A 26,993-nucleotide genomic window follows, 5' to 3' on the forward strand; every position below is an offset into this window, starting at 1 on the left:
ACTATTCTTACGCTTATCTTCAAACTTTAAAAGACATTGCATTGTCTCACGTTCTTTACACGAAAAGTTCTAAAATACATAAACTAACTGTGATTCTTTTTCTAGCACCATTTACATTTTTGCTTCACTACTCTATTTTTATAACCAACATCAACTCAATATTGAACGGATATATCACATCGAAGCTGAGGTTTCGGGTTTGATAGGCCTATATATTGTCGTTCTTATTATTATTATTAGAACTTGGGACTTCTGAATACAGGGTAAAACAATGTATTGTACAGCTATGATCACGCGAAAAGAGCTTTTCCTTGAAATATACCGTATGTCACTTACGACTGACTACCAAACAGCTGGATAAAAAGATGAAGAACAAATCTTCATCACCAGAACTGAACCCAACCAAGCTTCTCCTTTGGGGCTGTCAGGGTTAAAAAGCAATCCGCTCAAACCACGTACTGTAGGTAATCAATATAAAATGCATGTCAAAAGAAACTCCAACATCTATCTGAATGGAAATCCCGTTAAAACAGACGTGGGTTCGATAAACCGACCCACCTCACACTGACACGAAAAACATTCTATCTTAAGAATACTGGGATAGTAGTGGGCAATAATCTATTTGAGGATGTAAAACTCAACTGTATATCACTCGGCATGCCATGGGGTATTTTACCTTTTCGGAGGCACGTTAGCATGAGAGATGACGTCCCTCGGCGAGCACATTATCCGGAGAAGAGGGGAGGAATGAAGCGGCCTGAATCCTAGGTAATATCCCGGCATTTGCCTGGTGTGAATGGTGAAAACCAAGGGGAATCCTCACTCAGGATGGCTGACCTGAAAAGGCTGTTACACCTCTTCGACTATTGTCCCTACCAGAAATCGAACCTGGGGCCGCTCGCCCCAATGGAGGAATATTTTTTCAGTCTTACCGGAAAGGAATTGTGTTTCTTCCAACAGAATGAAGCTGTTAGTTATATTTCTGTAATTCCATTTGCATTCATGAGATATTTTACAACAAAGATTTCTAACCTTTAAAGTACCTGACCTATAGACATGCGAGCGGTGCAGCTTATGACAGCTTAATTGTGACGATTCAAGTTTTTGCGCTAAACGAAAGGTCTTGAAAACAACCTACAATGGCGTCTTTTGAGGGAAATTACACCGGTACAAATTTAAGTTTTATCACTACAAACTATGAAAAGAAAACTTCAAAGAGCTTCAGGAAACAGCATACAAGAATTGATATATTAAGCAGGCTTCCTTTCCTTAGCCTGTGGCGGTAGAATTTGAATATTTACAGATGTGACTTCCCTCAAAAACCGCCACTGGAACTTAGTTCATTTAATAGCATTTTGTGAATGTACGCACAAATAAATGGCCCAAGTCCTATTATGTTCGTATTGTTGAGTTACTTTTGAAAACAAAGATGGGGAAAACATTAACAAATAAATGTAATTTCACAAAGTTATTTGGATCAATTAGTTTGCAATGTACAGTATATACACTTTTGCATTATTGTGCACTCTTGTTCCTCATATATTTTCACCTCAGCCTTTAAGCAAAATAACCTGAAGGCCAAATGAAAAAGGAAGGTCTACGTACTCCAGAGAGCTGAACCGAAAACATATACCCCTTGGAAATCCACGAAGCCTGCTGTTTATGATATGGATCGGTGGTGATTTGTATACAATGATCACTTTTCATAAAGAGCGATATACCAGATATCCCTTTAATAACAGACATTATAAGCCCAGCAACTTTTTTTTTTTTTATTGTTCTTTTTAAAAATTAGTTCATGTACCGTCTGAGGAAAACTTAATAAACTGGTTGTAACACTTCATTGTTAGCTGCATGAATTTCCTTCTTTCTTCCTTTCTTCTGTTAAAATCACTAAATAAAGTTTCAACTCCATCTTGAGAGTAGAAGCATTTTTTAAAAATATATTATTTAAAATGTATTGGTATATATACAGTATTAACACAGGGTACTTGAAAACAAAGTTTTGTGGATAATAGTAGGTGAAAAATTTTCGAATCAAAAAGAGCCAATAAATTTCAAACAAAAATTTTCTTGTAGGCCATATAGCTGGAGAATTACGTACACACGGTGTAGCCGAACCTAAACTATCACTTAACTCAGTAGGATGTGCTTATTCCGTAGAAAATACGAAAACTTGATTTAGGGGCCGTTCAAAAATTTTGTGGCCCCTGATCCAAAAACCAATTATTGGCCAAGATCGCAATATTTTAATCCATTTTTTGTTTAAAATTCTTGTTTGTTTATTTTACTAGTACGAAGTTTTAACAACATCCAGGTTATAGAACACATGGACAAAGGGATCTCTCGTACCGAAGGCGAGTGTGCTAATCATATAGTCATGAAGGAACTCTCCTCAGCAAGACGAACAAAAGAGTTAGGCTGGCCGCATACTGACCAAAGGAAAGTCAGTCAAGCCGAGGCAGAGGGAGGCAGGAGGATGATGGAAGAGAAGCCTCAGCACAAGGTCGGAAAGGCCTGTGTCTAGTAATGTGCTCGAGTGAATATGCACTACGATGCTTTTGTTGCACTGTTCACATTTACTCAACCTCGGTTCGGCTGTCCTGTCCTCTGGTGAATATACGTCCGGCCTTAATGCAAGTTACAGACTTTCACACAAATAATACAATCAGGACTTTCGAGATAAAGGGAACACACAGCCTGAATAGAAAATACGAGCGAGTGTGTATGTACATAAAAGTTCTAACTAGAAAAACCATAATGTATTGTTTTACAGGTGCTTTCGTCGTAACAGTTACCAATTTCTTTATCTTGGTTATATGCCTTTATATATCATTAATTTTCGATTAATTTCTGTAATGGTATTCTAATTTTGTATTTTAACATTTATACGAGAAGTAGACATTTAACGTTTATATATTACAAATTAGTAATATAAAATAGCCATGTTAGTCGCCGCGGTAGCTCAGTGATAGAGCGGTCATCTCTGGTGCCTGGGGTCCTTGGTTCGATCCCAGCTCGCGCCAAGTGAACCTTGTGGCGGACAAACACTGTGTGCGTGGCTTTTCTCGGGGTTCTTCCGTTTCCTCCCACTTTCTTCATTCCACCATTTCATTCATTTCTCATCATCACCGTCTCCTTCAGCCTAGCCGGCATAACCGTGGGACGTAAAACTTAAAAGATTTCATTTCAACAGCCATGTTCCCTTAAAATATACAATTATGTCGATTTCTTTTTGGAGAAGATATCACAGAAAATGTAATAAGGGCGTCGCTGCCTTACAAAAAAAAAACTGCAAACCATTGATGGAACTTTCTCATTGGAGATAAAATCTTTCAGTTGAAAATGAAATGAAATCTTACGTCCCACGGTTATGCCGGTTAGGCTAAAGGAGACGGTGATTATGAGAAATGAATGAAATGGTGGAATGAAGAAAGTGGGAGGAAACGGGAGAACCCCGAGAAAACCCACGCACACGGTGTTTGTCCTCCACAAAGTTCACTTGGCGGGAGCAGGGTTTGAACCCGGGACCCCATGCACCAGAGGTGAACGCTCTACCACTGAGCCACCGAGGCCCCTTAAATCTTTCAGTTTTATGTCCTACGGTTATGCCGGCTTGGCTAAAGGAGACGGTGACGATGAGAAATGAATGAATTGGTTGAATGAATAAAGTAGAAGGAAACAGAAGAACCTTGAGAAAACCCACGCGCGTGATGTTTGCCCACCACGAAGTCCACTTGGCACGAGATGGGATCGAACCAGGGACATCAAACACCAGAGGTGAACGCCACTGAGCCACCGCGGCTCCTTGAACTCCCTCACTGGATTCTCCATAGAATCATCATTGAACGTTCATTGTGACCACAGGTTCAAACCCTGTTGTAAGTAGGAAGACTTGGAAACAAATCCAGTAACAATTTGTATTCGTAGGTCCCGTCGTTTGGAGCAGACGCATTACTTAAGAAATTAAGGGAAGAACCACGATCTCTAACCTCCGCCTCCTAATATATCAATCCACAAGTTATTTTATCATCATTGCCTTTCGGCTACGAAGTTTAAACCACGCAGGATTAAATAACTAAAAACTGCATTTTCTTTCATACCTAATGGTCACCGTTTTAATTAGTTTTCTTTCTAATTTATGCTTAGTCATTCTCTATCCTATTAACTCCACTGACAAAAAGGTAATGCGTGCCTGTCCCTTGAATTGCAGCAACTACCATGAATTAATATTTCTCCCTTTGCAACTACAAAGTAAAATATTTATTTCCTCGGATAATTTAGACAAGTTGTATGCAACAAAGAATAATCTACTTGAAGGAGAAAAGAATAAAGTGAGAAGTATAGGTTCATCTGCACTGACAACGCTGTGGTAAGATAATACGTGCTGTGCTGTAACGCAGCCCGTAATTTTAGGGACGTTGTTCAAGTATGATAAACTAGTCCTCCTTTCCTCCGTCCTTCTCTCTGTCTATACAGTTGTAATAATCAGTATCATAAAAGAACACACAGACACACTCATAAACCAGTTAAGAAAAATATTTCCCGTTAGCAGTTTCATTTCGTTATTAATGCGTTCCACCCACGTTTACTGTCGAAGTGCATAGTCTTTATTTATTCATATGCATGCATATATACTCTCACGCATGAGTGTGAAATACTTCTCTATCTCTCTTTATATAGGCCTATATGTACATAGTGTGCAAATTAGTAGACTACTGATATTAAAGGGGGAAGGGGATAAAATGAGGCCCAACAGAACACAGAAGTGTAGAGATGCAACAATTCAAAGTGAGACATTGATTCCTGTTCACTTGATATCAGCAATAAAGAAGAGATTTATTAAGGTTGGTGTAAAGGGACAAGTTTTGCCAATAGATGTCACTACAATCTTCGTATCTCTCTCATGTGTTTTTTTACCTTTCACAAAAATTCACGATTTCTCTTACAAATTTCAAGCTAGAGGTTTCAAATTTTTAGAGAAGGAACTTCATAACCTATCGAAGGCAACAATCCGTGCCGATTTCTTATTTAGAATTTTCTTCATTGTTGAAACAGTTGTATTGTTAAAAGGTTTGGATATTCCTTTCAACAAACAAACCATTTCAACAATGACGAAAATTCTAAATAAAAAATCGGCACGGTTTGTTGTCTTCGATAGGTTATGAAATTCCTTCTCTAAAAATTTGAAACCTCTAGCTTGAAATTTGTAAGAGAAATAGTGAATTTTTGTGAAAGGTAAAAAAACACATGAGAGAGATACGAAGACTGTAGTGACATCTATCGGCAAAATTTGCCCCTTTAAACTAACCTTAAATCAATCAACTTGGAACAACTAAATTAGTTATTAACGGTGATACAAAAATTTGTCACAATATTTTGCGAATAGATTTCTCACATCAAAATAAGAAAATAATTTTATATAGACCTGTGGGTGGAAGTTCATAGTTTCGTAATTATCGGATGCCGAAAACGTGAAAAAAAATGAACTTCAATTAAAGGTCCATAGTTCCACCACAATAGAAGCGATCGTAGTCAGGTGAACACATCACTGAGGAACTAATATGTGAACTAACCAAATACCGGTATCCATCTTTCAGAACCTCCGGTACTTGCACAATCATTTTAGAGAGGCTGTTTGGGAGTACTTGATCACTTTTCACCTACATCTCTAAAAAAAATTAGTGTGCAAGTACTAGAGCATTCTTAGACATGGATATTTGGATAGTTCACATACCAGTTCCTCAGTGATGACTGACCCGACTACGATAAGTCCCATAGTAGTGGAGCTACGAACTTTTATATTTCCCTTATTTCACGTTTACGGCACTCTATAACTCCAAAACTATCCACTTTTGAGCACAGGTTCATACGAACTTTTTTTTTCTTATTTTGTTGTGAAGAACTGGTTCCCAAAATACTGTGGTACATTTTTTTACCGTGGTACCAAAAGCCATGGTGACTGGAACGAAGGGGTCTGTGTCAAATATAAAAGTAAGAGAGGAGAAAATAGAACAAGTGAATAGTTTTCGATACCTGGGTAGTATTCTTAGTAATAACATGAAGTGCGAACGTGAAGTAAAAGCAAGGATAGGAATGGCGAAAGAAGTCTTTAGGAGGAAGAAAAGTGTTTTGTGGGACCTTGAACAAAGGGTTGAGAAAAAGACTCATACAATGCTTCGTGTGGAGTGTTGTACTGTATGGGGCGGAAACGTGGACATTACGTAAAGGTGATGAAAATCGACTGGAAGCCTTCAAAATGTGGGTGTGGAGAAGAATGGAAAAGATTAGTTGGGTCAAGCGGAAAACAAATGAGTGTGTGTTAGAAATGGTGGGTGAGAAAAGAACACTTAGATATTATTAGGAAGAGGAAGAGAAACTGGTTGGGACATTGCCTAAGAAGAGATTGTATCATGAGGGACGTCCTAGAGAGTATGGTGGCGGAAAAGAGAGGAAAGGGGCGAAGGAGACTACAATTAATGGATGATATAAAAACATTAAGATCATACGCGAAGACGAAGAAGATAGCGGAGGACCGTGGAGCATGGAAGCTTCTCAGCTGCGGCAAGTGACCTGCCAATAAAGGCAGAATACCTATGATGATGATGACTGTATATTGCGTGAAATCAACAACTAATCTTTCGCACCTAACCAAAAGTATTTCAGTACAGAATTGAAAAGTATCTTACATAGAATAAATATACAGTGCAAGACGTTTTTAATTTCATACATGACTTTGTTATATTAGTCATCTAAATTATTTCCTCCGATGAATTAAAGGGTATGAGGATAGGGTTACAAGTGACAGCTATAGGCATAAATAAAATAGTTAAGCTGAGCGGCAGTGTAAGCGGGGGTGAAATAATATGTATGTTGTAATAGCTGTGAGTATAAAATTACAAGCCAATGATTAATAGTTTACTACTTCCCTCTTTCATTTTGAAATAGGGTTAGATGGTTAAAATTACATGAAAGAACAAAAACCATTGGAATTTGACAATATATCTGATCTATTTTTTTAAAATCACTAAACATGGTTTAGAAGAAAGGTAAACAGGCATCTCTGTGGCTTTAATTTGATTTTTAGTTGAGCGTTCCTTTCAGCAGCGAAGCTACATGAGACGTGAATCTACAACTCAACGTGCAATCCAAATCACATGATCTTCCGTCGAGAAACGCACCCGGGTCTTCTACGCCAAAGGCGCGTGCGCCTAGCCATGGGGGAGCTCTGCATCCAAGTGATGGTTCAGTTAAGTTTCTCTGGGGGAGTCAAATTGTGATTGAGGGGAGAACTTCCGCTCATTCCCCTGGTAATTCGCAATATATATATAACTTGCATAATTGGTCCCAAGAAACGTTTCAGCTATGCCAAACCGTGTTGTTCTTACATTTACGAGGTGATGTAAATACTCGAAAACCGTAAATCTAGGAACAACGCGACATGGCCAGTTCTTCCGGCGGACTGAAAACAGTATGCACCCTGCAACACAGTAGACTAGTTTGGGTTGTTTAACTTAAGGGCCTTCTGATATACTCAATGTTTTTTGAACCTACAAAACGTGAAATCCTTCTCTCCTCCGAGTCCAAAATTGAGAAAATGACTTCGTACGCAAATAGATCTAGTTTACGCGAATAGATCTAGTCAAGATCTATTTACGTACGCAATTTAGTGGTTGTACGTAACTCCTTTCTGAGAAAAAAAATCTTATGACAGACATCCCCAAACACACATTTTTTTGTTATGTTAGTAAATATAAGTTTACGCTGAATTTAATCAAACCTAAAAGGCAGGATATTGAACAAGTTTAAGACTGAATATTTATTTATTTATATCATGTTTATTTTTATTTACTAATTACGGTATTTTGGAAAACTAAAAGCACAAAAAGTCCTTTTTAAACACATACAAGTTGTAAATAAATAACTATATTTCTTCTGCTCTGAGTGGAAATACAAATCTTTGAGTTTTATATGTAACAGTCAGGCTATGCTTTGTACGCTAAAGAAGATATATGATTACTGAAAGTGAATGAAAGAATAAATGGAATGAGAATGCGGGAGGAAACGAAGAGAATGATAATTTAGATTTCTGGGCTTTCGGCATTTATGGCCATTCAGCCTGTTAAGTATGAGGGATGACGTCCCTCGGTTAGCACACTATCCGGGGACCTGGAAGAAAGGACTGGGGAAGGAAAGAAGACGTCTGGGACCTATATGTTAGCATTTGCTTGTTGTTAATGAAGAAAATCCAGGAAAACCTCATTCAGTATGGTTGACCTGAAAAAGCTTTTTACACTTATTCGACCGAGTGTCCCCACCGGAAATCGAACCCAGGACGACTCGCACCGTAGGCGAGAGCGTTAAGGAAACGAAGAACCCAGTGAAAATCCACAGATACGATGTTATTCACCCCCCCCCCCCACACACACACACGGCCTTCGATCGAACCAAGGATATCTCACACGAAAAACAAGCGCTCTAAAACTGAGTCACCGTTCTAGCAACTTGTCTTCCGGTAAGACATAAGCAATGAACGAATGTAAAATCACATTTTAAAGGAAGTAACTGCAGACATCGATCAGCTTCACAATACTTCCATCGTTCTGTACGACGAGGACTTCCTTCTGGTATAACTTGTAACAAACTTTTGACTGTTTACATATTACATAACATCAAATACAAGTGGCCTATTAGCTACAAGCAAAGGAGAATACACAGAAGCTTTATGACAATCGCAAACAATTTTCAAGAATCTTCGAGTAAGATAACAAGATAAAATGAATTCGTTGGGAGCTGACATACAATGTCACACATTAATACTATGTAAACATGTTTATAACAGAACCTTCTGCACTTATCAGAAGTTAAACATGTTTTAAGCACTCTATGCCTACAGAAAACAAGGTAACAAGTTTGAAACTAATTAAACTGAAGGTAATAGCAAAAAAGGATTCTCGAATGCTTCACAAGCACATATACCGCATCAATATTAAATAATGGCAACAAATAATAGTAAGTATGTAAGAAAGATATGTGAAAATGAAAAACACGTTGAAAGATTTAAATCTTAGCCCAAGAAGTTCCTCACAAAAAGTGGCACCAAAAAGTAACAACACAGAACAGATGCAGTGTAATCCCTCACCCTGTCTCAAGCAGTCTATTTCTAAACTAAAAGTAAAACGAAATGCAATACTTAATGAACAGTCTAAAAATAGTTCCAAAAATGAACCCTTTAATTTAATATGCGACCATTAGGCTAAAGGAAATGGATGATTAATGAAAGTGAATGATTACGAACGAATTGGTGGAATCAGAATAGGACGAAACGGCAGAAAACCAACGGACGGGTCGAACCATGGACCCTCTCGCATCAGAAGTGAGCGGTCTTACAATGAAAGCAGTATTGATAAAACGGCTACTGTTGTAAATTCTTCAAGAAATCAGCAAAAATACAGGACTAACCTAAGTTAAGATGCTCCTGTATATCAAAGAGTTAGCGCATGTAGTACCGGTTTCGATTTCCCAGTGACAGGATTCTATCTGCCTTTTTTTTAAAATCTATTTTGCAACATGAAGCAACCGGAGATTTATTTATATTAAGATGTCTAGATGTATTCATAATCTGACTCTATGGTAAATTCTCAAATAGATATATGGATAAACTCGAGCGAAGCAATATGTAGAACAACGTTACATGTGAATACATAAACGATTCGTGCCTTCAACCGAGGTTTGTGGCATGATCTTGTCTCTTGGAGGCGAAATAGTGTGGTGGAGAATGGCCTATATGTAATAAGGGTTTATCTTGCATGATCTGTGCACTAGATGCAAATCCGGTCGAGATCCGGAACCCACGTTAATAGCAGGTCATCTTCATAACCTCGGTGTCACATTGAGAACGTGTTCTTACTGATAAATAACCCAGCGGACTGGCGAAAGACGTTTGTATTATGTTAGACTATTAACAATATTCAATAGTGGAGTTGCTTTTTGAGTTCTACGAACTCAAAGACTTGTGTGACAGTAATTCAAATTATCCTTACCAAGTAGTGATATAAGAATCATATAATATATATATATATATAACAACACTATCCATGGCTCTGGATTGGATATTGTAACATAGGAAACACCGACCAAAGCTTAAACACATACTGTATTTTAACCCTATAACATGTAACGGTTTCGGACATCTAACATAACCTTTACCAAACACTACATCTTCATTTATGTTCTGTAGTGTCTGATGAAGGATATGTTAGATATCCGAAACCATTACACATTACGTTTAAAATACAGTTGTGTATTGAAGCTTTGGTGAGGTTTCTTTTGTTAAAAAATTATAGCTATAAAACTGAAACAGGTGTTAATACATTGGTGTGTTTTCAAATATTTCTTTAATCCTCCGTACTGTTTTGTCTCGGTTTGGTAGAAAAAATATAAATGGCAACCTTACACTAAATTATTATCTCAATTTACAGTTCCCAACTATGGGTTGACGTTTATTAATTCCGGGACAAATATTTTGATAATAGTCTGGGCATATCCATTTACCTAGGATGATTGAGAAGCGAGATGTGTAACTGTTACCAACCAGATTTGTAAATAAAGCTAGATATTTACGCTTAACATAAATAGTGTTATTGCTATTGATATACAGTATATAGTTATGTAACTCCCAGGTCTGTTATTTCCATTTTTGCAGAGAACTACATGAGACATACTTTTATGAAAAATTACATTCGCGAAAGCATCATCACAAACACACGAAAAAAAAAAATCTTTACTCATAATATATTCCATTTTTAAATACCGGTGGTTCACCGCCATAATACTAGAATAGAAAAATTAACAAATTCTGGTTCTGGTAACACTTTTTTTTGGGGGGGTCAGGCCTTTCCCAATCTGGGGTCCGCAAGACGATTTCACGGGGTCTGTAAGCCAATATGAGAAACGCGCACACAGTAGTGAGAAATACATCATTTTAAGTAAAGATAGAATTAACAATGACAAGTCAATCTGCATGAGAACTGATATTCGACGTACAAGAAGTTGACTATACTATTAGCCTACGTACAGGATTTATTTATATATTCGCAACATCTTAGTCAAGGTGTCCGGCTAAAGGTTAGAACCACCAGGATCACCCGATTACGGGTATCACATGATTATACCACTGCAAAGAAAAACAAAAACACCCCCCCCACACACATATATATATATATATATATATATATATATATATATATATATATATATATATATATATATACATGAAAGATTTTATATACACTAACATACTAAGCAAGGAATCCTAAATATATATTGCAAGGGGTCCTTCACATGTATTGGACGGCAGACTCTAAAGTGGGCCGCAGTCTGGAAAAGGTTGGGAAAGACTGGCTTAAATTTTAAAAGGAATTTCAGTGCAGAGAAGTTACATGGAAAAGAGAGGAACACAAACAGCAGTCGTCACTTCAGCTGAGTTGTTTAAATTGACAATTTTCCTATGACTAGCAACTGCGATAGTTGCAAACTTGCATTTTATTTACAGCATCTATTTGTCTATGTAACCAACGTACCGTATATTCATTATTCAAGAGACGGAAGATTGAATTTAACCGTCCTGGTGAATAAAAGGATTCTTCCAAGACCAGGGCCGGATTAAGGGAGGGGCTTAAAGGGAACGGGGCTATAGTCCTGGGCTTCCACTCTGATTAAAATCTCAACTGGCTATCTAAAAAGAATCATGAAGATACAATCATCATCATCATAAAATAAAATTTGACCAAAAATATGAAACATATTCCCTAAACTTTATTACTGTACTTTCACAGAAATGTATTACGTGAAGTCAGCAGGGCCACAGATTTTTTTCCAGCCCCGGGCCTCCAGATGGGTTAATCCTAGGGTGACCAACCGTCCCGTAAAAACGGGATTGTCCCGTTTTTTCACTACCATTCCCGGTGTCCCGAAAAATTCTCCCGGGACGCCAAAATGTCCCGTATTTACGTACATACGGTACAAAAAAACCTTTGGAATCGATAAAACTTCCTAATTTATATTATTTTTTCTAAGCTATGGGATTATATTGGAGTATGTCGAATTACTGAGCAACGTCATTACGACGTTTGCGATATTGGATGTAGTGGCTGCCTTGTTTTCCCTCCTAGGCATCCCCCCTCCGCAGACGACAGTGCAAGGGGCTGAAAGTCTTATGAAGAACAATGTAACCTGTTTTTACTCTCTGTTTGGGCGCATTGAGGCGCTGTCATCAGTGTTTCCGTGATTTGACTGAGATGTAACATACTACGAAAGGGTAACAAATGTATAGAACTATAAAAGTAAAAAGAAAATCAATTGTAAGTGAAATAATGTTTAAAAGTAACAAAATGCAAATAAAAGGAGTTGGAATCCGATGCTGAGAGTAATGTAAATCCTGTTGGTGACAGATTTGAGCGCTCATATATTTTTAGTAATGTTTTTCAAATATTTCATTTTTTAGTTGCTGTTAGTTACTTGTTATTTAATTAATTCCAGAACCTTTTAAAAAGGTTTTAAAACTAAAATGTGTAAATATACTCTTTTTTGTGGGGGATACAGAGAGAGAGAGAGAGAGAGAGAGAGAGAGGGAAAGGAAAGGCAAAAATATATATTTAGGGGAGCAATTTATCGAGAAATAAAAGGTGTCCCGTTTTTTCTAGTTGACGATTTGGTCACCCTAGTTAATCCAGCCCTGACCAAGACCAAGAATTAGAATACCCCCTGAGTAATCCTACCCAAACCAGGGCAGTTCGGAACCCTCAATCTTACACGTAACTTTTATTTTCTTCGTAGGAATATTTTTGCACACTCATATATTATTATTATCATTATATAAACAAATCCATAAATTCTTAATATAGCCAGCAAGACCTTAGGTAATCACACGAAAACATCATTTCTTCCTCTTTGTAGTCACGTGAAGTCATGTTCGGAAGGAGGGAAGGCAAAAAAGTAACGGGAATGCTTTTACTCCGCCCCCAAGCTAAATTCTTAATGGTTCGAAAACTCTTTCTTCACGCTGCTCCGCCTCACACAAACAAAAGAATAAATATTCCTCGCACTATACACACACCTGACATGAACAATGCATTTTCTTATAAACATAAAACGAGAAATGCTAGCACACATGATAGGCTAATTCTAACAATGTTTTAGAAAAGAAATATTCCACTATATATAGGGTGTTAATTATATAGCGTGTATAGTTAAAATATAAACGGTTTTTATAAGCGATTTAAGCCACCAACCACAAGCGTATCTTCTTGAAGGCACGGTAGAAATGCCTCGTATTCGATCTCACATCAAGTACGCCGAGAGTGGACAACATCGTGTTGGCCGTGGATTTTCCCACTGTTATCCTTTCTCCTTATATTCTTATTTGCCCTTCTATTACAGTTAGTTTACTTGCATTACAATGTCCATTATTCCTTGTCGCTCTAGTGGTCCTTAAAGATACAGAGCCCTAATTCTCTGGTTCGATCCTTGGTGTGTTGCAAGCGGAACGTCCCGTCTAACATACTTTCGCACTGGAGAGGGATGTTAACTTTAATCAGTCGATTTAAAAATAAAACCGTTTTTTTGTCAGTATGCAGTATAAGCATGCACATCTTTTAGTACAACTAGGAAGAGCAAATACGGACTATGGCCGACCAGGGACAGATAATTACGTGCTCGCTACCTTGCCTCCCAGCGTTATTATTTCTGTGCTTACAGATCGCAATTCACTACCTCTTAATCCAAATAGCTACCCAACTTCCTCATGATGCTGGGATAATAGGGAGAAAATCATGTGCACCGGTCGAGAATCTCAGAATAAAGCATGGCAATCCACCTACTTATAATTATGACGCCTAGAACGTAATCATCTTAACAACAATTTGAAGGAAAACACTATTCCATTCCTATTTCGCTCATAAGACGCTGTTGTAGATTGAGAAAGAAATATAAAAAACTTCCCCTTTCAAGGGGTTGGACTATAGTAAATATTTATAAGGTATACAAAACAGCCCTAACTAGCTCCCGCAATCACTACTACGCAGGAATAGCATTGCTCACGAATTGAAAATGATAAATTCCACGTGTTATTTCGATTCTCGTCTCGAAAAACGAGATGAAAAGAAACTTTTAATTTCGAGACGAGAAATTTCACGTCTCGAGAAACAAGATGAAAATATTTTTTTTTTTTATTTCGAGACGAAAAATTTCACCTCTTGTTTTGATTCTCGTCTCGAAAATCGCGATTAAAGGTACTTTTTAAAGTCGAGATGAGAGTAGAAACTTCCGTCTCGTGAACAATGCTAGTTCACTGAAATCCTAAACACGATTCTAGTGTTACATGATTTCAAAATGTAAAAACTATAAACTGATAAAATAAGTTTATGAGCACAACGAATAGATTTGATAATGATTTGTGTTTCTTTATCAACATTTAAAGAAACACAAATAATTACACAATATACTCCAGTAATAAATATTGTTAATTACACCAAGATGAAATTAAGGAAAAAAAAAATGGGCATAAATTCAGAAAACGACACTTGAAAAACTTTTTGCGAATCGGGACGAGGTCCGATTATTTGTCTTGTGAGCAACACTACGCACGGATGTCTAATCTCGCAATATTACACGCTCTGAACTGCAATTATTTGAGATTACATATGATTTATACCAGCATATATAATATGCTCTGTTGTTTCACAATCGACCCAGCTTCAAAACAATGTCAAACAACATTCTTGTCACACCGCATACACACTGACGGAACTTACTTTCGAATGGAATATGATCAAGGTGACCAGACGACCCGTTTTAGCCGGGACAGTCCCTTATTTTCAACCGTTGTCCCGTTTTTTCTGATTCTCAAACGGGACGCTTAAATGTCCCGTTTTTAAGCAAACATGACCCAGGTGTTTCGTAATTATTATTCAAAATATAAATGGTCAATGCTAATTCTACACTCTTCCGTACCAACACTCATTGGGAATGTTCAGACGTGCCTAGAACTTCTGAATATTCAAATGAGAATTGAGTGTTCTGTGGTTCAAGTGGGAATCGAGTGGTAATTCTGAGTGTTGAAGTAGTTAAAAGTATTTTTGGGTAGTACTTAAGTTAGAAACGCTGTGTTATCATTCTTACTTGTGTATTTTGTAAATTGAAAACACTGCTGAGTCCAAAAATGCAATGGGGAAGTCACCCCCTTCCCTGTCGCCGATTCACATGCGTCCCGTTTTTAAACGTAAAAGTTCTGGTCACCTTGAATATGATACGGTTTATCATTCATTACAAATACGAAACAGTTAATATAAACACATGAGGTAAAAGCAGGGTGTCCATCCCCAAGGCCATGATGAAAGCCCGTAAACTATCTTGACATTCCATACGAACACAATGTTCTAAAATATTTTCTAAACGGGTCTTTTCTCCTGCACTTCTTCCAATTGTGGTACAGCTTTTGATTAAAAGTGTCGATCTCCCATAAATTAGTTACGTATACTTTAAGTGTAATTCTGTAATTGTTATGTTATGTCTAATTTGTCGCCCCACCCCCTTGTTGCACATTGCCTCATGATCCTCTTCCCTGGGGTACCAACAAGTGGCGGATCTAGGATGGATTTCGAGGGGGGAGGAGCGGTAGGTTGTAATACAGCTACTTAAAGCTACTTTTAAGAGCTCAAAACTCTGGTATGGGTTTTATTTATATAGCTCTACAAAATAAGAAAGCTTCCTCTTCTGGGGGAGGGGGGCATCGCCCCTGGCACCAACACATAGCAGTTCAATAATTTCAAATTTCAGATTTTGCATAGAGGCCCAAGATTTTCCACCGACATAAAAAGTTTTACATTTTTTTTTTTTATTAGAAGGCCTATATTACTATACAATTAACTGAGAAAATAATCTAGTATATCTCAAACTTTAGGAGCTTACTATCATCCCCCCCTTAAAGCGTCCCTGCAAGAGATAGATGCAAACAATGTTCGGAATTCATATTTCATAAGAGAAAATTCATTATTTTTTACATTTCAAGTGAAAGAAAATAACATCAGGGACCACACCCACGGGAGGGACCAACGGGTCCGGACCCCCAAACTTCTAAACATACATTTGTATACTTTATCAATAAAACTACAGGATAATTGTTTTATGGAGAAATCAATGCCCCACCATGAAAATTTGATCTTACACTTCATCTGTGCTTTTTCTCTTATAAAACACATTCTAGTTCTATCACCCCCCTCCCCGAAAATATAAGTGGAAATGTTTTACAATTACTTACCGTCTTTTCGGGTGGAGAATACTACATGTTCAATACTACATAAATGTAGTGGTTTGTAATATCGGAAACCTCCCCCCGCCCCCAAAGCTCGGACTCTCCAACAAAAAAAAATTGGGTGCGCGCCTGAATAACATCAAATTAAACATACAAAGATAAAGTAGTGTCCGCAGTACACGTCGATAGGAATTCAACTATGATGGCTTAAAATTGATTAGAAAATTAAAATCATCACTGCCTATGCTATATGCTAGTCACCATACAACTGTGGAATAATAATAAAAACCTAATATCTACTGGCAAATTCGAAAACAATCTTGTTCAATCGCATAAAAGATGTATATCTGTTAGTGTCATGCTACTGTGAACACCACGAAAGTACTCTTATCACATTACGCTTGGCGTAGAGACACCCTCATTTAGAGACAGATCAACATAGCCTATGCAACAGAAACCGAGAAATCTGCAAAATCAGTGGTCGAAGTGAGGCGATATGCGGTGGTATGCCATACCGCCTCTGGTTATTATTCATTAACTGAGGACATACCGTCTCTGGATTTTCAGTGATCAAGATAATATTTAAATAGCCGGTATGTTGAGTCAAAATCATAATAAAACATACCACCTCTGCTTTATTTCCACTTCGAACACTGTGCAAAATTCAATATGGATCGACTAAGAGAGCCCAACTTTTTTGCTTGTAGCTTTCTTCTTGAGAACAATGTTCAAAAATTTTCGATCTCTTATTCAACAACAAAACGTTTCTCCATCCAATGGTGAGTGCATATGTTTAGTTCAACAAATAGGCTTAGCGTATATTGTACCTCGCTTGTGACTTCATATGTTATGTATTCAGGTGTTTACAGTTCTCGCTTCGTAAAACTGGTTGATTCACAGTTCCAATCTCGCGAAACAATGTTTCTTGTGGCACAAAAAGGCGACTTCCTTTCAGAAACCATATCACGCTTCTCATTAATAGAATATCACAGACACACACACAAAGACGTTTGAGGTTACCGTCTATTATGTCACATACACATACAAAAGGAACAACAGAGTCCCGAAGACAACGTTTACTTTTGTTTCATACTGTTATACTCGAACCGGGAATTAAATTCAAAGGGAGCCGCATCCCCTCACCAAATCAGTCAGTTAAAACTGAATGCTATTTGTCTCAAATATCTACATAGGCCTATACAAAAATATTTTTATTTATTTATTTTTGCAATAGCACTGGCTGTCACATAACATTTGAAGGTAAAAAGCATTTAGGCTTGTGACTTATCATCTACAAAGACATCAATGAAATTTTTATTCTAATAGGTCCATGCAAACTTCAGGACGGTTCGGCCACCCAGTAATGGCTCTCATGGTATTTTGTAGTAATAATTTCAATATTATAAATACACTTACGAAATGTAATTTAGCTGATATTGTGATGCTCACTTCTGTTTCCCTCCGTATATTCCATACCGGTATGATATATTGAAATCACGGAGAGGATCAAAACGAAAGTGAGTAGCCAATATACAAAATGCATTTAGCTAATATTTCGCTTATTAAGATCAATTACACTGATACGATCCCCCCTCACATTAAGATAACATTTGGTCAAGTGCACCTCTACTGATACCATTAAAAAGTTAAACGAAATCTTTAGTTTTGCGTCCCACGTCTATGCCGGTTAAGCTATAGGAGACGGTGATGATGTGAAATAAATGAAATGGTACAATGGCGAAAGTGGCAGGAAACGGGAGAACCCCGAGAAAACCCACGCACAAGGTGTCTGTCCACCAGAGCTCACTCGCCGCGAGCTGGGATGGAACCAGGGACTCATGCGCCAGAGGTGGACGCTTTACCACTGACGATACCATTAGAATTTAATCCCTGGTAATTTATTTTATTTAAAATCAATTTTATCTCGTGCCATATATCTCGGGTAAACAAACGGTTATTTGGAAACTTGCTTGTCCAGTGTTTTAGCGTTCGATCCCGAATGTAAACATTGCATTACCGTACATATTTTTCACAAACAACGATAACGAAATCAAGGAAAAATTATTCATTATAATGACAGAAAGATACAATTTAATATAAATAAATAAATAAAAATGTCAACATGCGGCAAATGCCAGAAACAGGGTTGTATTTTCAATTGTCTCCATCCTTTGACTTGTCTCCGATTGTAAACAAAGGACAGAAGCGCTTTTGTTGTTTCTTTTGTCAAATAAATGATTAAAAGGGAACACACAACACAAATCTAGATTAAAATAAAAACCATAAAATGTAACTAAATACTACTACAATACTTGAAAAAGAAAGAAAATAAAGATAGCTTACCTTTTGCGCCTTGCACATTGCATTGATGGCCTGCACATCATGACTGGTATGTCTGCTCTCATGCAGACACAGAGGACATACAGGTATCTTGCACACCATGCAGTACATTGACAATGCTTCATCGACATGTTCGCCACACTGTTGGTCCTTGCTTCGAGTCTTGTTTCTGAGCGCGGCCTTGCCTTGTTGTGGAGAGAGGAGTGTGTGTTTTGCCAACGGACCGCGGGCAGGATGACAGCTGTCCCGACAAGCTGAACAATAGAACACCTCGCACTGCTCACACATTACCGTTGCATCGCGCGGATCTGTTTCACAAAGCTGACACTTTATGGATAAGTTCTTACTCTCCCCATATTTGTCAACAATTGTCTGCATGGCACGATACTTCGGGAGATTATGGGCGCCGTTTTCGTCGAAATAAACAACTTTATGACACACTGGACATGTCAGGGAGAGTGCACTGCTCTGAAGAGGGGGAAATAATATTCCCTGAATGTTAGGAGTGCCGACGTAGCTGTTGGGGCGACTATTACACACCACGCCGCTATCTGTCTCGCTTAGGATGGAGAGTTTATCCACGTCGGGATAATCCGGGCCCAACTCTGCAATGGTTTCATTTACGGGCTCAGACGGAGCTGCCGGTGCCGGGTTTTGAGGCGCCGGCTGTTGCAAATGTACCGCACAATTTAGACAGAGGGCGTGGTAACATGGCAACAAAACAGGATTGCTATAAAGCTGTTTACAAGCAGGACACCTTAACTCCTCCTCCATCCTCAACCACTGCTCTACTGCGACTAGCACACGCGGGCGCAGTTCAAAAGCGTGCCACCAGAGGCGCTGCAGTGCTGCACTCGCAACTCGCTTCCGACATATACATCATTAACAGTATTGATTCCCCTCTCGGCGATTTCTTGTTCGCAAATTCTGACTTTATGTAAATGAGAAGCACATATCTGAACACTAAAGTTAATCAATTACCATTATGTCTAATTTATGCTAAAAGATGTTTTCATATGCTACCAATACGAAGTTCTTTTTTTGCCTTCTTCGTTTCATAGCAGACTTCTCAGTTGGCTAGCGATCAAATACAACACAACAAGAGACCAAGTGAATAACGGGAACCGTACGATCGCTCAGGTACTGAATGGGAGGGTTTGTTTACATGACTGCGCTAAGTCGCAATCACAAACAACTCTCGTTTCATTTTCTTGCCTCATGAGTTTGTTTACGTACGCCGTCTTACAACAGGAATTTAATTATAATTATCCTGTCAGATACTTTATTAGTATCTCCTTCCTTAAAGCCACGATACTAACATAGTATATCCATATAACAAGGGTGTTTTGAAGCATCACCGAGTACCCTTTATTTACCCTTTTGTGTCAACAAAATGGGCTATAGAGACCAAATACTCGTTAAGACTAAAAACAGTCATTATAATTTTCTTAATTGACCTAGTAACATTAACTCTGCCCTTCCGTAAATTATGCTCAATCGTCGCTAAAAAGACATAGGTCTATGTTCTTTGTTTAAAAGTTTACCTTTGATATTAATACCCTTTCCAACACCATGATTTTATAGAACTGAAGTACGGTATTAACTGGATTTTGAGAAACAGGACGCAATGTGATAGTTAACTACACATTTTGTCTGGATTTTATTTGATTTATTTTATTTTATTTTTTACCCAAAGTTTCGGACTTAGAGAAAGTTGTGTGTTTGAAGTAACAAGAAAAACAAACAAAGAAAAACATTTTGAATGGAGATTTTTAAAGTTAAAAGAGGAAAAAAAGTTGCTCTAGGTGAGGCTCGAACTCACAACCCCGGCATAGCTCACATGTGCTGTCTTATAAGTACCGTGCGCTAACCAATTGCGCCACTAGAGCATGACGTACAAAGCCTTAGCTGTTTGTTTCACATTCGTAAGTTATCTACGATTCAGCTCGATGTCATTCATACATGGAACGATCTGCATACAATGGTTGTGAGGAATTTCATCGTATACCAGACCAGTGTTTTTCAGCTCGATGCTCGCGGACCAGCAAAAGACAGAGACAAATGTTGAAGAGCGGCAAGGTAAGTAGAAAACACTAGAAACTAGTGGCGGATCTAGAAGTAAAAACTGTGGGGGGGGGGGGGGGTAGGAAATCCAGAACCCAGAGGTATATCATTAGTTTACTGTAAAATTTCAAAAGTATATAAATAGACTAATAGATTCAATTATTTCTGAGGAGGGGGCTAGTCTCTTCCGACCCCGGGCTAAATCCGTTACTGCAGAATCCATTTAAATATTTAATTTTACTACTTACTATCAATATTATTTCTTATTTTTATTTATTTTTGGAATAATGAATCAAAAAGTATGAATTTTTGGAGCCACAACTGCTATTTATTTTTTTGGATTAGAAAACTCTACACTCACACTAAAACTAACTAACTCTATGGCCTATGGAACCCGGAGGTTCAATGCCGCGTTCACACAAGCTCTCCAAATGCCTTCTATCCTAAGCCAATTGGATCCAGTTTCTACTTTATTCCTAGTCACCAACTAATTTATGTCCCTAGTCGCACAGTCACACAACTAATTTATTTAATATATGTCAAAGGTAAGTTTTGAGGACATAATGCGACATTTTCTGCTATTTATTTTGCCAAAATCTCTATTTGTAGATTCAATGTTGAAAGTTCAAGACGTAGAGTGACATAAACGTCCATCAGCTTAGGTATTTTGTAATTGCACTTGCACAGACAACAAAATGCGTTATTTTACATACGTAAATATGTAGCTGAAAAGTCACTAACAATTCCAAGGCTTTTCTGCTCAGATAAGCACCTTCTTTAACTCACAGATACCCGAAATCGATTTAGTGATTTCTACCTCTTTTTTTCATAAAGAGTTTTGAAATACATTAGAAGCAGAAAGTTTCTTGAATGAGACGGTGTCTCCTCTGTCATGTACCAAAGTGACCGGCATAGTAACAGAGACTAACAAAACAATTTTACATGCCCTTCACCTTGAAAGCAACTATACTAAACTAATTGTAGCTGTAAAGAAACAAAATAGCAATTAACGATATTATGTATGTATTTCGTACTTTTTTCTAAATGGCGAATCATGATGCTGTACTACCACTACTATTACTACTACTACTACTACTACTACTACTACTACTACTACTACTACTACTACTACTACTACTATTACTACTACTACTAATAATAATAATAATAAAATGAAATCTTTGTTTTACGTCCCACGATTATGCCATGTAGGCTAATGGAGACGGCAATGATGAGAAATGAATGAAATGCAGAAAGTAGGATGAAACGGAAGAACCCCGAGAAAACCTATGCAAGCGGTATTTGTCCACCGCGGTATTTCTGCATCATCTAACGGCGCGATGTGTAACTTTTAGCATTCTAAAATTATACATCTTTGTTCTAATACAAGCAACTGGAATATGGCTAACCACGCTAAAGTCTCCGTTACCCATGAAGATGTTAATGGATTGACTATATTAACCAACACGGCTGAGATAATTTGAATAAGAAAACATGTATCCCTTTATCATAGGCAACCAACATTTCTTTGCTAATGTGAAGGTTGCATAGAAGCTAGGAAATGCTATAGATTTTAAACGAGGTATGAATAACCAACGGTACAATTACCGTTACCCGTGTTAACGGGTTAATTCCATTAACGAACTCGGCTTAGATAAACTCTTTAGCTCTCATCTATTGCAAAACAATATTTTCATTCAAGAGCTATCGTGTGGAGTAACGGATGGACGGACTTACTACTACTACTACTACTACTACTACTACTACTACTACTACTAATAATAATAATAATAATAATAATAATAATAATAATAATAATAATAATAATAATAATAATAATAATAAAACTTTCAATTCATTCACCAAATAACTTAATGTAGAAATCATTGGAACTTTACCGAAAAAATAGAAGAGAAAGATCTGATCCTATCATTTTCCTATTGTTGGAGTATTTGCTTCTCTTCATTGTGCTGCATAACAGCGAGGTGACGGAGGACGCCTCCTATAAAAGTGAGATCCAAAAATAAGTCTCACTCGTATTCGTGATGTTGTTCTCCCAGAGAACCATAGCCAAAGGGACAGGTACTGTAGAGACATGGATCTATAATTTAATATGAGATCCCAATTACACGAATCGAACCCAGTCCTTCCACATCAGGTGCTAAAACTCTACCCAGTTTTGTCACTAGGAAGATGAATCTCTTACTCAGAATGAAGTACACGCAGATGCCAAAAATCTCTTAGAATTTTATGCTCCTGAGTGAAATACAGAAGAAATTTTTAGTAGTGCTCTATAGCAGTGCTATTCAACCGGGGGTACGCGAAAATGTTTCTGGGGGTACGTAATGCTGCTTCTGGAGGTCTGTTGAAAATGTCTGTTGACAGTTCACTGCAAATGAAATTCGATAACTTGTCAATTTGTGACTTTTGCATTTATGCTCGAGAATAGTACAATGAAATTAATGACAGAGCTATTTCACAACTTCTTCCATTTCTATCAACATATTTGTGGAACAGGGTTTCTCTGTATTAACATCAATAAAAACGAAGCACAAAAATTGCTTGAATTCAGAATCAACTCTGGTTCTCGCACTCTCGAAGTTTCGACCAAGAATCGAGGAGTTGGCGTCCCGGAAACAAGCCCAGTCATCTCATTAAGAGGTTAGTTCTATAGTTATTTTTTGGTTTTCAATTTTTAACATTGTACTCAGTGTACGAATTATCAGGGAGGATGAGGGGAAAATTCCCCTCAGTAGAACTGGATGTCTCCCATATGTTTTAAAATTTCCCATGTTAATTTTTTGGGGATGTGCGCTTTATCCCTCTGTAAATAGTCTTTTGATTAGCACACTGATGGTTGTTTTGTTGGTCGCTGTGCTCGTGGGTTTTCTCGGGGTTCTCCGGTTTCCTCCCACTTTCTTCATTCTACCATTTCACTCATCTCTCATCATCACCGTCTCCTTTAGTCTAACCGGCATAACCGTGGGACGTAAAACTTAAAGATTTCATTTCATTTCATTGTTGTCTTGTTGGGTCTCTATTTGCCTCCTCTTTAATCAACAGAACATGTGTATTAAGTTAATTTCGATTTAATTTCTTTTAAAAAGTTACTGGGGTACACAATGGGATAACGAACCGTGTCTAGGGGTACACGAGAAAAAAAAAAAAAAAAAGGTTGAATAGCACTGCTCTACAGCCACTACGTAGCAAAGTAACTTTCATTCTCAAATTCCAATACTTTTAGGTTTTCTGCCAGGAAGTTTCGGCAGTTTTAATTCTTCAGATCGAAATTCAAACTGATTGAAAGAGACCCAAAATTTTTAATGATGTATCATAATAATCGAAACCGATTACAGCTTTGAAAGGAAATTAAATCTTTGACTTTGACGTCCCACGGTTATGCCCTTTAGGCTAAGGGAGACAATGATTAAAGCAAGTGAATGATGATGGAAGAATCGGTGGAATTAGAAAGTGGGAGGAAACGAGAGTACCCGGAGAAAACCCGCTGTTGTTCACCACAAACTTACTTGGCCAGTGATCGAACTAGGGACCCCGCGAACCAGAGACAAGCGCTCTACCACTGAGCCATCTTGATTATAGCTTTGAGTGCGTGGCCTCGGCTTCTCTTCCTAACGTCAACACAGAATTTATGGCGTTGATCTAGCATCATGAGCGAATATTTTTCGTTTGTTACTTGAAGTTTAGCAGAAAAAAAAATGAAATGAAATTTTTGAGTTTTACGTTCCACGATTATGCTAAAGAAGACGATGATTATGAGAAATGAATGAAATGGTGGAATAAAGAAAGTGGGATGAAACGGGAGAACCCCGAGGAAACCCACGCATACGGTGTTTGTCCACTACAGAGTTCACTTGGCGGGAGCAGGGTTTGAACCCGCGATCCCATGCAGCAGAGGTGAACGCTCTACCACTTTTTTTTTAAAACTTCCTGACTTATTTTCTACTTCAACCACTGTTCAGGACTACTAGACACGACAGGGACACGAACACAGAAACATCGAGGACAGTTAAAATTCCACCCTTGCTACTACAGAGGGACTCGAACCCCCAATGGGCTTCACCTTACGATCATCAGCCTAACGCCTCAGACCGCTCGGCTACACCCACCGGCTTACACCACTGAGCCACCGCGGCCCTCGGAAGTTTAGCAGACGAGGCTATATGAGACGTGAACCTATAGTTCAAGATGGAATCGATTTCCTTGCAAATTTGTCTAATTCACACAGAATTAGATTTTTATTCTTTGTTCCATTGTCTAAATAGTGACGAGGGATTACAACACCAGTCTATACTTAACCGCGTTACTGGCGACCGGCTGGGCTGGAAATTTCTGCTCCTTTTCCTAAAATTCACCACTTGAAAACTAATTTCGCACAGAAAAACAGCCTCCTTTCCTAATTGCCACATTGTGTAAAACGTCAGTATTGTATGTAGTACTAGGATTAGATTGTCGGTGGAAGAACATTTTGAGCGCGTTTGTATTCCATTTTAAACTTGAGGTCCATGTCTCACATAGCCTCGAATCTGAAATAAGACTCTAAGCTTCAATAAGCAAACAATTGAATTTCTTCTTTGCCTGATGTTATAAAGAGCACTGTGCATTTTCACTGAAGATTTTGAGAGAAATATCATGAATTTTTCAGCAGGGCTCTTACGGAAAGTAAAATCAGAAAAAATTAGGCCTATAGTGTTATCCCTATCTAATGTCCTAAGTTTGTGTAGAGATATTAAGACATTAGGCAAGTTTTTCTTCTCTTAGCATCTAGCAGCGGCGTCGATTTTTGTATAACTTTATGGAAGGGCGGGGGTTATGGGCATTCTTGTATGTGTGTGTTTGATGCCAAATATCCAGACACGGATCCAAGGAAAGATCGAGATTCTGGAGGACCAAAGAAAGTCAACCAGTGATTCTTCCAGACCTGTTTTTTTTGGGGGGGGCACTGCTCCCCGGAACTCTGACAGTGCCCCCCGGAGCAGACTAAATTAATACGTTTATTATATAACAAAAATAGAATAGTACCAGCAGTGCCCCCCCCCCGGAATACTGAGTGTGCCCCCCGAAACATTAGTTCTGAAAGAAACACTGAAGTCAACCCTGCAGGATTGACACTGTTTGGCTTCTGGTGATAAAACTAATTTTTACCGTGTGACTGCTCTTACGAGCCGCCACTGGTTGTGTTACGAATATGTATGTTACATGGGAAATATAATTGGATTGTGAAAAAAAAAATCTCGAGACTAATTGCAAATCTATATATATTTTTGTAATATCTCGAAAGCAAGCTATATTTTTCTACTTCTTGGACTGAATAGTTCATTTTTCTTTGGATGTTCCCATTGTTATGTAATTTACGATTGTGAAAGATTTGCATCACAGATAACATGTTCAAGGTCAAGTGAGTTCTTAACGCTCATAGCAACGTGCTCCAGTGGCGCAATTGGTTAGCGCACGGTACTTATAAGACAGCACTTGTGAGCTATGCCGGGGTTGTGAGTTCGAGCCTCACCTGGAGCAAAAGCTTTCTTTTTTATTTTGTTCAACCGTTAACTAAAATTTTTTTCCCTGTGCGGAAATCAATAAATGCTTATGTCGTTTCAAAGAAGGTAGACAGAATAAGAGAATAAAAATAACAGAACATTTAATAGTTTAAGGTAGGAGTGTTGCAAAATAACATTATATCAAGTGAGATCATACATGTGTTAACATTTGTTGAGAAATGCTGTAACACACATATACACAATTAAATATTGCTGTCTCAGTTCATTTACAATTATTTTAATATCCACCAAAACTTACTACGATAATTGTTTCAATAAATTAATCTATTGTTGTTCCTTTTAAACTTTGTATTTCCTTAATACTCATCATACATTTCGCAGAAATTAGAAACGCACTTCAATCGACTATAGCTTCTTCACCTTTAATGGTGTTTAAAATGTTTTTGCACCGACATCTAAGGTCTTGTGTGCTACGATTGTAGGAAAATTGAATTACTTGTATGAAAAAAGAGTTCTTTGTATATAATTGTATGTATGCTTAAAAAAAAAAAAAAAAAAAAATGGCTAACACCGCCTTTGCAATGGTTGGCCGACTTAAAAGTCAAAGTGCCTGTCATATATTGTGAGTATATCTAACCTGAGGTGAGAAATTACTCTAGTATTTAAATATCTATTTCAATAAGATGAAACGTTTCGGAAGTTGGTTGGGCTTCCAGAAGTGACCTCGTGAGTAGTATAGAAAATTTCTACTATATCTA

The 26,993-nt window shown here is 37.8% G+C and overlaps 1 protein-coding gene and 2 non-coding genes across 4 annotated transcripts in view; 1 reads left to right on the top strand and 2 right to left on the bottom strand.

The window, feature by feature from the left end:
• Trim9 (E3 ubiquitin-protein ligase Trim9) overlaps window positions 1-19,468 on the bottom strand; it is a 616,856-nt gene extending 597,388 nt beyond the window's left edge. For both annotated transcript variants that reach the window (XM_081758684.1, XM_081758683.1), the window contains exon 1: window positions 18,656-19,468. In XM_081758684.1, the coding sequence (XP_081614810.1) occupies window positions 18,656-19,426 (771 nt within the window). In that variant the 5' untranslated portion in view covers window positions 19,427-19,468. The remainder of the gene's footprint in view (window positions 1-18,655) is intronic.
• A 981-nt stretch (window positions 19,469-20,449) lies between these two features.
• Window positions 20,450-20,541, bottom strand: TRNAI-UAU (transfer RNA isoleucine (anticodon UAU)). Its single transcript is given in 2 exon segments — window positions 20,450-20,485; window positions 20,504-20,541. It is a non-coding gene; the product is annotated as a tRNA-Ile (tRNA).
• Window positions 20,542-26,159: 5,618 nt separating this feature from the next.
• TRNAI-UAU (transfer RNA isoleucine (anticodon UAU)) lies at window positions 26,160-26,251 on the top strand. Its single transcript is given in 2 exon segments — window positions 26,160-26,197; window positions 26,216-26,251. It is a non-coding gene; the product is annotated as a tRNA-Ile (tRNA).
• Window positions 26,252-26,993: the final 742 nt, after the last annotated feature.

The sequence above is a fragment of the Thermobia domestica genome, chromosome 5, assembly GCF_964235325.1.
Source record: "Thermobia domestica chromosome 5, izTheDome1.hap1.1, whole genome shotgun sequence".
Taxonomy (NCBI): Eukaryota; Metazoa; Arthropoda; class Insecta; order Zygentoma; family Lepismatidae; genus Thermobia; species Thermobia domestica.